The sequence below is a fragment of the Bombyx mori genome, chromosome 7 (assembly GCF_030269925.1).
Source record: "Bombyx mori chromosome 7, ASM3026992v2".
Lineage (NCBI taxonomy): Eukaryota > Metazoa > Arthropoda > Insecta > Lepidoptera > Bombycidae > Bombyx > Bombyx mori.
Window position 1 is genome coordinate 491,920 of NC_085113.1, and position 13,178 is coordinate 505,097.

The following is a 13,178-nucleotide window of genomic DNA, read 5'->3' on the forward strand; positions in this document are numbered from 1 at the left end:
ATATTCCCAAAGCTTTAATCGTCATTGTTCATACTAGAAATAGCACAAATCGGTAGCTAGAATCTTAAAATAATGACCACTCATAGACCCAATAAATATTACGTGCTGCAATTGCCATGAAGCTATCTTGAGCGCCACTGGTTACCATCAAATGCGCTGTTGCTGCTATGATCCCCTCTATCTATCCGTAACGGTAACCTATAAACATAAATTTAAAATAAATATAATCTGGTAAATTCACCGTTATGTCCTTGTTCTTGTAGTCTTTGTGAATTCAAATGAGTGCTAATTGAACTACATGTTTCTGCAGCAAATCAACAACTTCTTCCGGTTTAGAGGGTGGGACAGTTGTTACACAACATCATCGCTCTTTCGCCTACACAATTCGAGGCAGATGTTGAAAATTACATTGTAATATCCATGTTTGAAATTGTGCGTCGTGTGGAATGAATGCAGTACTGAATGGATCTTTGGTTAGTAATCAGTATACTGGTGGTAGGACCTCTTACGAGTGCGCACGGGTAGGTACCACCGCCCTGCCTATTTCTGTCGTGAAGCAGTAATGCGTTTCGGCTTGAAGGGTGGGGCAGCCGTTGTAACTATATTGAGACCTTACATCTCAAGGTGGATGGCGCATTTACGTTGTAGATGTCTATGGGCTCCAGTAAACGCTTAATACCAGGTGGGCTGTGAGCTCATCCACCCATCTCAGCAATAAAAAAAAGGCAGACCTGTTCTAGTTCTATTGGTGCTTATCTCATAAACTAATTTAAAAATTGTGTGTTACAATGCTATTGTCGGATGCTGTTACGTATATTGGAAAAGTGTTGGGACGATACGACAAAGAGATATTTTACCAATCGGGTGTAGTTGCTTGATAGACCGACGGTCTAAATACTGTTGTTTGAAAATTTTAAATACGCGAGCTGATCTCGGAAATGTCGTTAGCGAGATTCAGGCATCTATCAAATATCTTGTATTCTATGACAGCTGCCCGTTACAAGTGCAAGCCGTTGTGGCATCTTCTTAATACTGAAACTGCGTTCCAGGTCGGTGGTACTGACACGACCATTCCAAAACGTCTGTGAAGAATATTTTAATACATAAAGTAATTGTTATGACTAGTGGTCGCCCGGTAGTCGAAATTCGACTATAATTATTAACTTAAATTATAAGTACAAAGACTTCTATAATCACAGATTTCGTTAAGGCTACACTGTAAACAAATAATATTAAATAATAATCAATATTAATCTGGTTTCAACTTGACCACAGACTTTAACAATAAACAAAATAGTATAAATGCGTGCGTGTGTCAAATACATGTTTTCTTTATTGGCTTAATGTATTTTTTATGCATTATTTAAAAAAATATTAGCACTGCTTCTCTATATTCTCTATAAGCGTGGGAAATTTCATACTCCTCCGTCCAGGCGATTTTCGTAAAAACGGATACAAAGTTTTTGCTTCACGTATTCATAATATATAGATAATAATTGTAATAATTCATATTATGTTTGATACCGACTCCGGTGAACACTTGGACAATGAGATAAACTTCTTAATAAAATTCGCTTGGTGACGCAACGTCTGCAAGTCTGTACCACCAACTCATCAACAAAATCGAACCTACCTCAATACTCTTCTAATCGAATGAGAATTAAATTTAAAAGAATCTGCTTAATTTTTTGCTGTAATTATAAAATAAACAAAAGCACAAAAAAAAACATATTTTTCACATTAGCGTCTTTGATCAATATCTTTGAATTGGTTAACAAATTATATGGCAGTCATGACAAGTGAATGATGTTCTATATAAGGACAAACTCGTGTTAACGATAATTGGATACGTATAAAATTAAACATCGACACTGCGACGTATGAGAACAAAAGTGGATCTAAAATTGATTAATTCAGAGGCTCTCAAACTTTATATAAATTTCTATAATTTTATTTTTATTTATAAGAATGTTTTTTTAGAAGTTTTTGTTTATGGCTTAGGTGTGTGGACGAGCTCACAGCCCACCTGGAGATAAGTGGTTACTGGAGCCCATAGACATCTACAATGTAAATGCGCCACACACCTTGAGATATAAGTTTTAAAGTCTCAAGTGGTAGGCAGCGGCTTGGCTCTACCCCTGGCATTGCTGAGGTCCATGGGCGATGGTAACCACTCACCATCAGGTGGGCCGTGTGCTCGTCTACCTACAAGGGCAATAAAAAAAAGTATAGTTACAGCTTCCTGAGATTAGTTATAATTACGAATTAAAGTAACTATTAAATATTTTTTTAATTAAATAATGACCGAGGACGGACGACCTCAAGATCCTTTGCGCAAGGTCATCAGAACACAAACATCGCCACGATATTGAGACATAATAAACGAACTCATAATAGTATTTTATAATTGCGGCCCAACGCTTAAATTAAAACGTACGATTGGTTCGCGGCAGAAACAGACAGAATAGTATTACGTAATATACGCCAAATAAATAATTAAAGTTTCAGAAACCGCGCCCGAGATTCGCGAATACACTGACTAATCAAAATATGGGTTTATAGCTTTATTCACAGCTGTGAGTAATCGTAAACTAAGAACAGTAACGTGATGCTTAATAACATCATAATATCATTCTTCAGTAGACCTACTGGGACTGCACTACCCACCGCATAGTCACAGCCCACTGAGTTTCTTCGTCTTTCTGCGAAGCACTGCTCTTGCCAGGGTCAGTATTAGCAACACTTCGGTTTAAGCCCCGTGAGCTCACTTACATGCTAGGGCGAAGCTGAAATAGCCTCTCAAGGCATAAGTGGAAAAGAAAAAAAAAAATCCCAAATCAGTGTAAACATTTACCATAAGCGGAATCCAAAATAAATACCCTATATCGATACAATACATCCCTAGTTCGGTAATTAAGTGTACAAGCTGAACGAGTTCCACTTTAGTTTGATGTAGGTCAGTGAAATTGAGTTAGATTGAAGATTTATATGTTTATTAGGAAAATCGATCCTAAACGATCGTACCATAAATGGCAGTGTTTAGCTGAGGCAGGTAACGGAGACTCGTGTCGTGTAGCGAGAAGGAAGGGGCTGAAATTAGCGCACGGGCGGAGCGACCCGCGCGCGCCCGACCCGTCGAAACTAAATATCCAAAACCGTTTGTGATCGCGCGCCAACGTTTGCCAAATATGGCACGTATCTCGGGTTTCGCGAGCGCTCGCCGCTGGCACACCACCAGACGGTGCGAAACGTTCACTGTTCCCGACTAAAAAAACACGTAAAAAAACCGTTTTTATTTCTGTAGCGAGCGCCCTCTAAATTTAGGCCGTATGGAAACCGAAAGTAATACGAGCGATTTTGGTCGGGGCCGCGTCCGTTGTCTGTATTTAGATTAGAGCGTTTCGGTCGTCCTCCGCGCAGCACGCGGCCGCACACAGCCGCACACAGCCGCACACGACCGCACGCGGCCGCACACGACCGCACGCAGCCGCACGCAGCGCCCCGCTCTGATAACGCGTCGCGTGCACCACTGCAGTCGGCACGCGAGCGCCGCCCCTGCTGCGTACGCGCGTTTGTCAATGAACCATTCGTGTTTACAGTGATCTATCAAACGGACTTGGATGTCACACATGTTGCCCGAAGGAGGTGATTATTTGCATGTTCCGATAATTTACTTGCCTTCGATTCGGTTTCTCGCTCTATCGATGAGAGTTCTATCGTTAACGGTTGATTAAGCGGCTGGTTTTGTGTTAATTATTGGTCGTTAGCGTGCTGTAACCAAATATTTCACGTTAATTAACTCGTTTGTGTTATATAAGTGAATGTTTATGTTTCTACAATGTTTTCCTAATTGATAAGATTGTTTACGAAACAATTTGTGGCGCCTGGGCATTGACCATGGGACCTACCACCATAGTGTCCCACTTGTTGGATGGACAGCAACGTTACAGAGTGGCACGGATTTTAGGATAGTGCAGTGTGTAACGCGGGCGTACTATTTATAAGTGAGTGTCAGTAATAAGATCCTAGTTATCAATGTAGGGCAAAGCGCGTACGTTACCTTATCGTAATAATATATCAAGACGCTCTTTATATCAAATCGTGCTCCTAAGAAATAATATACTAATAAATTTTGTATTTTATTAATTCGTGTTTGTACTTTGGGTATGTTTACTGTATGAGATTATAAATTATTCATTAAACTGAAAATGTTTTCGTCTCCAAAACAAACAATGCACGTTAATCTCATTCAATTTTTTGTAGTGGACACGCAGCGTACCAATTTTACTTAGCAGGCGCGATAAAGTCAGAGATAAAAAACAATATTAAATAACCAAACAAATTCCATAACTACTTACGGTTATTCTTCGTTATTTACGTAAAAGCAAACGCGAGTAACAACACATGACGTCATATGTGGCTAATCACATTGTTCGTGTATAATCTGCGGTTAGTTCGTTGTTTTTTACGACCCCAAAAGATGACTTACGTAATGAAGTCAATGTCATATTCAGCAGAGGTCTGTGAATCGGACGAAACAATTCTAAAAAAAAGCCGCCAATTTCTCTGTTACAATCGTCTCAAATCTTTTTCAGTTCCCCTGGTCACTGAGATGTTTTAACGATGCAAACATCTTTTTGCAAGCAAACTGACTGGTGGTGGGACCTCTTGTGGTTCCACTCGGGTAAATACCGCCACCCTGCCTATTTCTGCCGTGAAGCAGTATTACGTTTCGGTTTGAAGGGCGGGCAACAGTTGGACTGTTAAAAGTAAGACCTTAGAACTCATGTCTCAAGATGGATGGCGGCATTTACGTTGTAGATGTCTATGGGCTCCGGTAACCACTCAACACCAGGTGGGCCGTGAGCTCGTCTGCCAATCTAAGCTATAAAAAATAAAATCAGTTGAGACTTCATGAATACTGAAAAGAAAACCAAAAACCGTTTAGACAACGCTAATGAAATTTAGCTACGTTTTTCAGCCCACATATATTATTTACTACAAAACGCGTGTCCCTGTCTCCCCTGTATCGGTGAGCATCAATGAATCATCACTCACTAATAAATAGCCGGACGTATGCACAATTGAGGTCATATACTATGTCATATTTACCAGTGAAACGGACAAAGTACTTACTTCAAATGAACTCACACTTCTATATTCAATTAAATTTTAAATAATTTGTATTTTTTCTGAACAATAATATAAGCAGCTGATTGATAGTCTGATATGTGACCTAGACCACCTCAAGCTCATAATTCTAGATAATCTGTCCAATGAAGAAGCTTCATAACCTTATTCGCTAACTTCTACTAATTTTATTAGCTAATTTCTATGCTCCTTCGGGTTGAAGGCAAGAGGTTTTTAAGGAAGATATGCCAGAAAGGTTGGATCCAATAGCATATCACATAGCATAACAATGGTAACATCAATCTTAAAAAAAATCGCTCTTAACGATTAATAGGTAAAAATAAGAAGGAGTAGATGCTAGGTAAGATAGATAACATTATCGTTCTCGCGTGGTCTATTGTAACCGACTCTAAGCTCTGTCTATCAAATCCAAATTCTTTTGACTTTGTATCAAATTGAATTAATTAATGGATTCTAGAGGTTTTTTTTCCATTTATTTATACTATTAAATACGTTATATCCTAAGATTATAAAGAAGATATACATAGATATAGTCTTCGAAACTGCAATACTAGATCGACTCTACATTTATTTTACTGACAAAAAACTACAATTCATAAAAAGTTATATTAATTTGCTAAAATAACTGTGCTTAGCATAAAAATGTGAGTTAAAATTGAACTCTCTCTAGGTAATTTGATTCATCAAATTCATTGAACAATAAACAATGGATTAGCTACGTTAAGAACAACCTTTAAAAACATAAATCTGATTACTTGAGGGAACATTCTCGCAGGCAAACATAAATATACCATCAAATGTTTTTGTTGAAATCATCATATCAAAAGACATTCGTGTTCATGATCCCACAGACACAGCCCACTGAGTTTCTCGCCGGATCTTCTCAGTGGGTCGCGTTTCCGATTCGGTGGTAGATTCTGCGAAGCACTGCTCTTGCTAGGGTCAGTGTTAGCAACTCTCCGGTTTGAGCCCCCTAAGCTCAATTACACACGTTAGGGTAAGCTGATATAGCCTCTCAAGGCTATCAGCATAGGTAGGAAACAAAAAAAAAACGAAAGTTTAGAAAAATTCTTGTCATGTGCTAGGTTTTTACAGCGACTTGAGTCCAATTGCGCCATGCTTCGTAACTGATTTAAAAAGATATCATAACATTAGGGATATCAATTGCGCAACCTGGAGACTGGGCAAATACATTATACACATATATACACCATGAAACATATCTAGACTATTAAAACTTATACATTTGCAGTGTTGATGAGTAAATTCTGTTAGCTATTTAGACCGCCAGCTAGTATCGCGGTGTGCTGTACTTACTGATAAGAGAACCGCTCAGGAAAACGAATAGTACTTACTGTTGGTACATTTCTCCCACTGCAATAATATTGCTTAGAAATTGCCATCTATTTTAATACCCTTTTATTAGCTTCAGACGTAGGTATGTATGTTAGTATGTAACGGAATCCTTGAACATCATTTTGACCCCCTTTAAAATGTCGGATTAACTCTAATTTTGGTACGAATCGGTGACAATTTAATATTAAAAAAAATTTAGACAAAATTTAAATTTAACTAAAAAATGAAAAATAAATAAATAGTTTAAAAAACTTACAAAATACGCTTTTATAGAAAATCCAACTAAAAAATAGAAAATTTAATAAAATTTGTATTATTAAAAATGCATGGTATCAGCAGCTATAAATATTTTATGAACAGATATGAGTAGATGGGTTATTTTGATAATATCCTGAAAAGCATCCCACGCATTTTTTGCAATAACATCATTTTTTCTTACACTATTTTTAATTCAAATTTATTAAAATTTATTCTCTATTTTTTAGTTAGATAACAAAAGCGTATTTTTTATTTTTTTTTAATCTATTATTTATTAAATAATTTAATTCAAATCATTAATAACATCTTATATGTTATTAAAAGACACTAGGTAGTTGAATATTAAAACATGTCACGTCATGAATTTGCTAAAGTATTGGCTCAATTTAAGCCAAACGCAATTAATCCTTTTCTCTATTTACAAAATTAATATACCTAGTTAAAGCACATTCAGTGGATTTAGAAATATATATTTTTTAACAATCTAATAAAAAGTTAAGCAACGCAGAAAAAAAAATTATCGGTGTCATGTGTGTTCGACTCATCAAACTGTTTACTTAGTTCATTACCCGGTGGTGACAGCCTCCTGAATAACAAATACGGAGTGTCAACTGGCTCTCTGATTCATCGTTTTAGGGTTGTCAGAAAAGTGTGTTATTTCACTCGGTGCAAATTGTTTTTTTTTCATTTTCTCTTAAAACTAAAAACTAATTCAAAAGTATATCTGGTATACAGGACGTGACAGTGTTTATTGGAAGTAGTCATTTGAAATCATAGGTATACTTCCGCTAATTTAACCCTTATCCAAGTGAATTAAAGTTGACTTTTGACAGAAACGACTAGGGCGCTTCCTTCTGTCCGTGTGGGTCTAAAATTATGTGAAATAGGGAATAGAACAGATTATAAAGTGGGGTTACTTTACATGCGACAAATACTTTAGATACCCACTGTCGCCTATCGAATTCGCCTATGCACGTGTTTTTCAAAGAATAAAATATACTGATTTATCCACGGTCAGCCCTATTCGCACCGTTGTTCAAACAAAACGCATCCAGCCGATGTCAGTTATCACATTTTGTTTTCAAAATTTGCTCTTACCAAATTATTTAGTGTTTGTCGCAGCTTAAAAACTTTTGGAACTGTTTGTTCGACATAATTTTTCATATTTCGTTTACTTTTCCAATTTTATACCATCGATTTGGGAGCCGACATCTTGGTATGACTAAATATAAAATTATTTGCGGTCGAGAATTGCATTTAAGAAGGTTATTACTCTGTTGAAGATATTGGCAATAATATATACGGCGAAAAAAATTGAGAATCATTGGTTCGCATTACATTACATTTTGTACAGGATATAAGGGATTAATTCGTGAAGCCTATAAAACAATAAACTAGGTACTAACTTTGTGAGCACATTTACCTCTATGATACAATAAAAAAAACTTTCAGAAACTTTTACTGATGGGAGGACCTCTTGGGAGTCCGCACAGGTAGGTACCACCACCACGCCTATTTCTGCCGTGAAGCAGTAATGCGTTTCGGTTTGAAGGGTGGGGCAGCCGTTGTAACTATACTGAGACCTTAGAACTTATATCTCAAGGTGGGTGGCGCATTTACGTTGTAGATGTCTATGGGCTCCAGTAACCACTTAACACCAGGTGGGCTGTGAGCTCGTCCACCCATCTAGTGTAATGTCGCCAGTGGATATGGCCTCAGTGGTGGTAACTAGCATATTGAGGTGGAACGTTCTGGAAATAAATCACACTGATAATGCAACTAGATGATAAGATTTAATCAGACTTTTTAGTTGTGTGCTTAATTAAATTTGTCGGTTCGCTGTGGAACCGGACAATACAAAAGGATGAAAGGAAAACTTAGGAATTTTCTGTGTATTGAGTACCTATTCTGGTAAATTTTGGGCAGCCGCGTTTTTATTCTTAATGTCGCTGTCAAAAACAACACAGTCAGAGTTATACTCATAGTTAAATTTATTCGATATAAATATGACAAGAATTATACTTATTAAATGACTCAAGCATTATTATAAAAGAAGAGGTTGCATGCATTTAAACAACGGTTAGTTAAGAAGATAATTGGATTCAGTATTTTGTTATTAATTATTTCAGTCTAGCCTACGTTCGCGGAAACATATAAAAAATTTGACGATAGTGGAAAGAATAAAACACAAGTATTTTTTAATAACTTCGCAACTTTCAGACGCGCCATATACACAGTGCTATTTACTGGTGATCCTACATTTTTTTTGTTTTTTTTTCCTACCTAAGCTGAGCGCCTTGAGAGGCTATTTCAGCGTAACCCTAACGTTTGTAGGTGAGCTCACGGGGCTCAAACCTGATGACGTTGCTAACACGAACCCTAGCAAGAGTCGTGCTTCGCAGAATCTACCACCGGATCGGAAACGCGACCCACTGAGAAGATCCGGCGAGAAACTCAGTGGGCTGTGTCTGGGAGTTAATTTACTCGTCGAGCCCTTCGTCGCAAGCGACGGGTTCGACGAGAACGGTGACCGGTGCTTGAAGTACCTAGAAGCACCGTTAGTGGATCGGGAGGATCCGAGATGACGTGTTTTGGGCGACGTCGACTGCTTTCCATTCTGTCCGCAGGATCGGGAATGGGTGATCCTACACGCGTATAATAATTAGTATAGGGACGTCTGATACCATCTGTCATTGTTAACTATCTACTTAATATGTACTGACAATTATTAATAAAAATTATCATATAACAAAAGCGATACGAATCCTACACACGATGATTCATAGGCAAGAATTCATCTCAACATTATACCTTATAAGTATAACCATTATGATTCCCTTATAATGTTCGCTCATTACATATTAATCACTAGTTTTTAGGCCGTGGGCTCTCGTCGTAAAGTTAGAACTACATTAGGGGAACGCATCCGTATTACATACGACTTAAAAACCAGCTAATCTTCTTCTGTATCTTGAGGAATCAGAGAGTTGACGTTTGACGTTCAGGAGAAAAGATATTATTCAGGCATACGCATAAATATGACTTATCTAAAACCACATCTCTGAAATTCCTTGAAATTTAAAAGAGCACATTAAAGGTGAACGCTTTGTAATGACTACAAAATCAGTTATTAGTAAAAATGAATTAAAAAAATAATTGATTATTATATAGGTTATTAAAATGTTTTAATAACTCCAAGATTCATGATAACCCCAGAATATTAATGCTATTTCGTATTTTTGTCGAGTAATGATAAAATTTATCCGCTGGTTGATCCAGTGTAGTTCTAGCTTTAGTGTATTTTCCATCTGCGTCCCATTATTGCCAAATAAAAGTGTGTGAGGACTTTTTGATGTTTTATTGTTCGGTAATCAAATTAGTTTTCGCTACTTATTATTCCTTTTGGCAGAGACGCATACAGCAATAATACAGAGTATTTGAGAGCTAATGCTGAATGGTTAATATAAGTATGTCGAGTAGAAACAGGGGATTTGACGTATCTCCAATTAACATGCGAGAACCTTTAATTATATAGACTTAGGTACTGGCTCTTTCGATCATTGATATTCCTAGAGATTTTAAAAACCTATATTAAATGTAAGCTGTTTATAAATTATTATTCAAGTTTCACTGTTCACATGTAGCGTGTTTCTTTTTTGTTTTAATCAATCGAACAACAAAACACGAGCTGTATTTGCGTGTTCTATAACACGCATTTGACATTCACTAATGTTTACGTCTTAGTATTCAATTGTAAATCTTACTCCAAGAGCAGAAGGTTAGATTTACAGTTGAAAACTATTTTCACTTTCACTTACTGGATGTTTTGGATTGTATTTGGTTTGATTTGCTTTAAACGTTGCATTATTGCCGTGAAGTAAGGCAGCCAGGACAAAGACTAAGTCCGAGAATCTTAAATACTGAAACTTTCGTTAGTATTATGAAGTCGGATGACCTTTATTAACGTCATATCCGGTCAGCGTCCTCGTCGAACCCGTCGCTTGCGACGAAGGGCTCGACGAGCGAATTAACCCATAGACACAGCACACTGAGTTTTTCGCCGGATCTTCTCAGTGAGTCGCGTTTCCAATCCGGTGGTAGATTTTGCGAAGCACTGGTCTTCCTAAGGTCAGTGTTAGCATCACTCCGGTTTGAGCCCCGTGAGCTCACCTACTAGTTAAGGTTACGCTGAAATAGCCTCTCAAGGCTATCAGCTTAGGTAGAAAAAAGAAAGAGAAAGAAAAAAAAATCATATTTTAAGGTTTGAATTTTAAAATATTTCTAATGACGTGTCACAGAACATCTCTGAGGCTCTGCAAGTGAATGATTACAGTAGCTTAGTAGAACAGTGTTACATGAAGTCTTCTTACGCTCTTGTTAGAGTTCGGTAGCATTATTAAGTAGCTGTCATTACTAACTTTGAGAAAGCGCTTGCATACCTTTGATTGAACGCGCACGTAATGCTGCCTGCCGTGAGACGAGATCAGTCTGCTGTGGCGTATTTCGATAACAAATGCACGTCATGATTGAAATTGAAATGTATAATACATAGTACAATTGAAAGGCAGCTCATTTGTGCACTATTTTGCTAGTTTTTTTTACTACGTTTCCTTAAAGCGTCCAAACATTTTTGTTTATAATCAGACATTAACCCAATTCCTCTGAATGGTGACCTGGCATCTGGCACGACGCCAGCCACATAACACACGCAATTCTTTTGGTTACGTGTGAAATGTTTCTATTATTATGGACATCAGATAATTTGTCATGATAAAAGTCTATACAGCATGATTCAAAGATGTCGCACGAAGTTCTATTTCTTGTCCAACTCTCCTGCCTACCTGACTTCGTCTCTTTCTAGACCACAGCCTGTGGTATCTATTGATTCTAGTGACAATTTTATGTCAGCCGTGACCTACCCTGACATCGCCTGTATTACTACTACGCAAGAAATACAGTGTCCGATTTCGTAATTAAATCCAAATACTAAACATGGTAAGACAATATACAGAAATGAGAGCATACGAATACAACGCCCGAAATATCTCAAGAGGGACTAGATGGAACGCTCGGCGCCCATTTCGCAACTCAATGCTCTCAGAAAATTCACAAATGCCGCCACAGATGGCCAATATATTATGGATATGTTAGTTACTTGAGTTAACTGCAATAATAAAAAATAGTTTTTTTTTGTTTTTCAAAGGCTTATCAAATAATTTAAAGATTAGAATTGTAATGTTTTTTTGTTTTTTTAATGTTCTAACAACAAATAAAATACACTAAAAATAATATAATAAAATTGGTAAGTTCCACTTAGAGATTTGTTGTAAACAAGTAAGATAAGCTTTAGCCTTAGTTGATTAGTGGGGTTCGGGAAGGGCAGGCTATCGCTATTTATTAAAATATAAAGTATGTATGTATATGGTATATAACTGGAATGGACAAGTTTCAAAAATATTTTCCACTTAATCAGTATTCCACAATAACATTATGTCAATAAAACTACATCACAAATGAAATAATAAATACAATAAATAGTGGCTTTCACGTTTTGCTCTGAAATGTCGATCATTCTTTATTAGAAGGTACACATTTCGAAGTGTAAGATATTTAGTTCAGAATAGATTATACCTCTTTCTCCCTCCCTCGTGAGCTTATATAGATTTTGAAACCCTCCTTCTCTCTCTCAGGGCCCTTCAGTGAATAACGAACGCCCCTGGACGATATTATCGTGTAATGGTAGTATTAAGATGAAAGCTGATGGTGAAAGAATACTCACATTACCACTATCCTATCTATTTTCTGCCTGCCTACTATCATTTAAATACGCGGTAAACGTGATCCTCTCTGCCAATTTACAATTTAAATAAATCATATGCTGCTTTTCATGGCGGATGCTATGAGCATCATCTCAGGACGCTATTTTAGCACAAGTTCAGTTTTGTGTTACATTGCGCGGTTATATATTACTGGTGGTAGGACCTCTTGTGAGTCCGAACGGGTAGGTACCACCATCCCCTCCATTTCTGCTGTGAAGCAGTAATGCCTTTCGGTTTGAAGGGTGGGGTAGCCGTTGTAGATAGATACTGAGAGTGAGTGGCGGCATTTACGTTGTAGATGTCTATGGGATCCGCTAACCATCTAGAACTAGGTGGGCCGTGAGCTTGTCCACCCACCTAAGATATAAAAAAAAATCACATAAACGTAGATATGATATTACCTTGTCTGTGAACCACTACTTCTTTATTTTCGGGAAAAATTCCCTTCCCTTTGATGTAAAGATATAAATACTTTATAATAATAAAGGTATTATTATTGATATGTTCGTGTTTTGTTACAGAAGTGATGCGGCGCGTGGCGTGCGCGGACGTGTGTCCCGCACCGACGCTCTGCGCGTGAGTCACTTTTATTTA

The 13,178-nt window shown here is 37.3% G+C and overlaps 1 protein-coding gene and 1 long non-coding RNA gene across 5 annotated transcripts in view; one reads left to right on the top strand and one right to left on the bottom strand.

The window, feature by feature from the left end:
• LOC110386910 (uncharacterized) lies at window positions 1–3,257 on the bottom strand. The gene is made up of 3 exons (XR_002431917.3): window positions 3,025–3,257; window positions 858–1,082; window positions 1–198 (listed from the first exon to the last, which is right to left on the bottom strand). It is a non-coding gene; the product is annotated as an uncharacterized LOC110386910 (long non-coding RNA).
• The window catches only part of LOC101741865 (uncharacterized), a 13,351-nt gene continuing 3,297 nt past the window's right edge, over window positions 3,125–13,178 (top strand). For 2 of the 4 annotated variants that reach the window (XM_038011963.2, XM_038011962.2), the window contains exons 1-2: window positions 3,125–3,645; window positions 13,106–13,160. In XM_038011963.2, coding sequence (XP_037867891.1) covers window positions 3,621–3,645; window positions 13,106–13,160 — 80 coding nt within the window. In that variant the 5' untranslated portion in view covers window positions 3,125–3,620. Of the gene's footprint in view, window positions 4,524–4,595; window positions 4,685–13,105; window positions 13,161–13,178 lie in introns of those variants that run through there. The other 2 variants (XM_062669308.1, XM_062669309.1) reach the window with 2 other exon arrangements.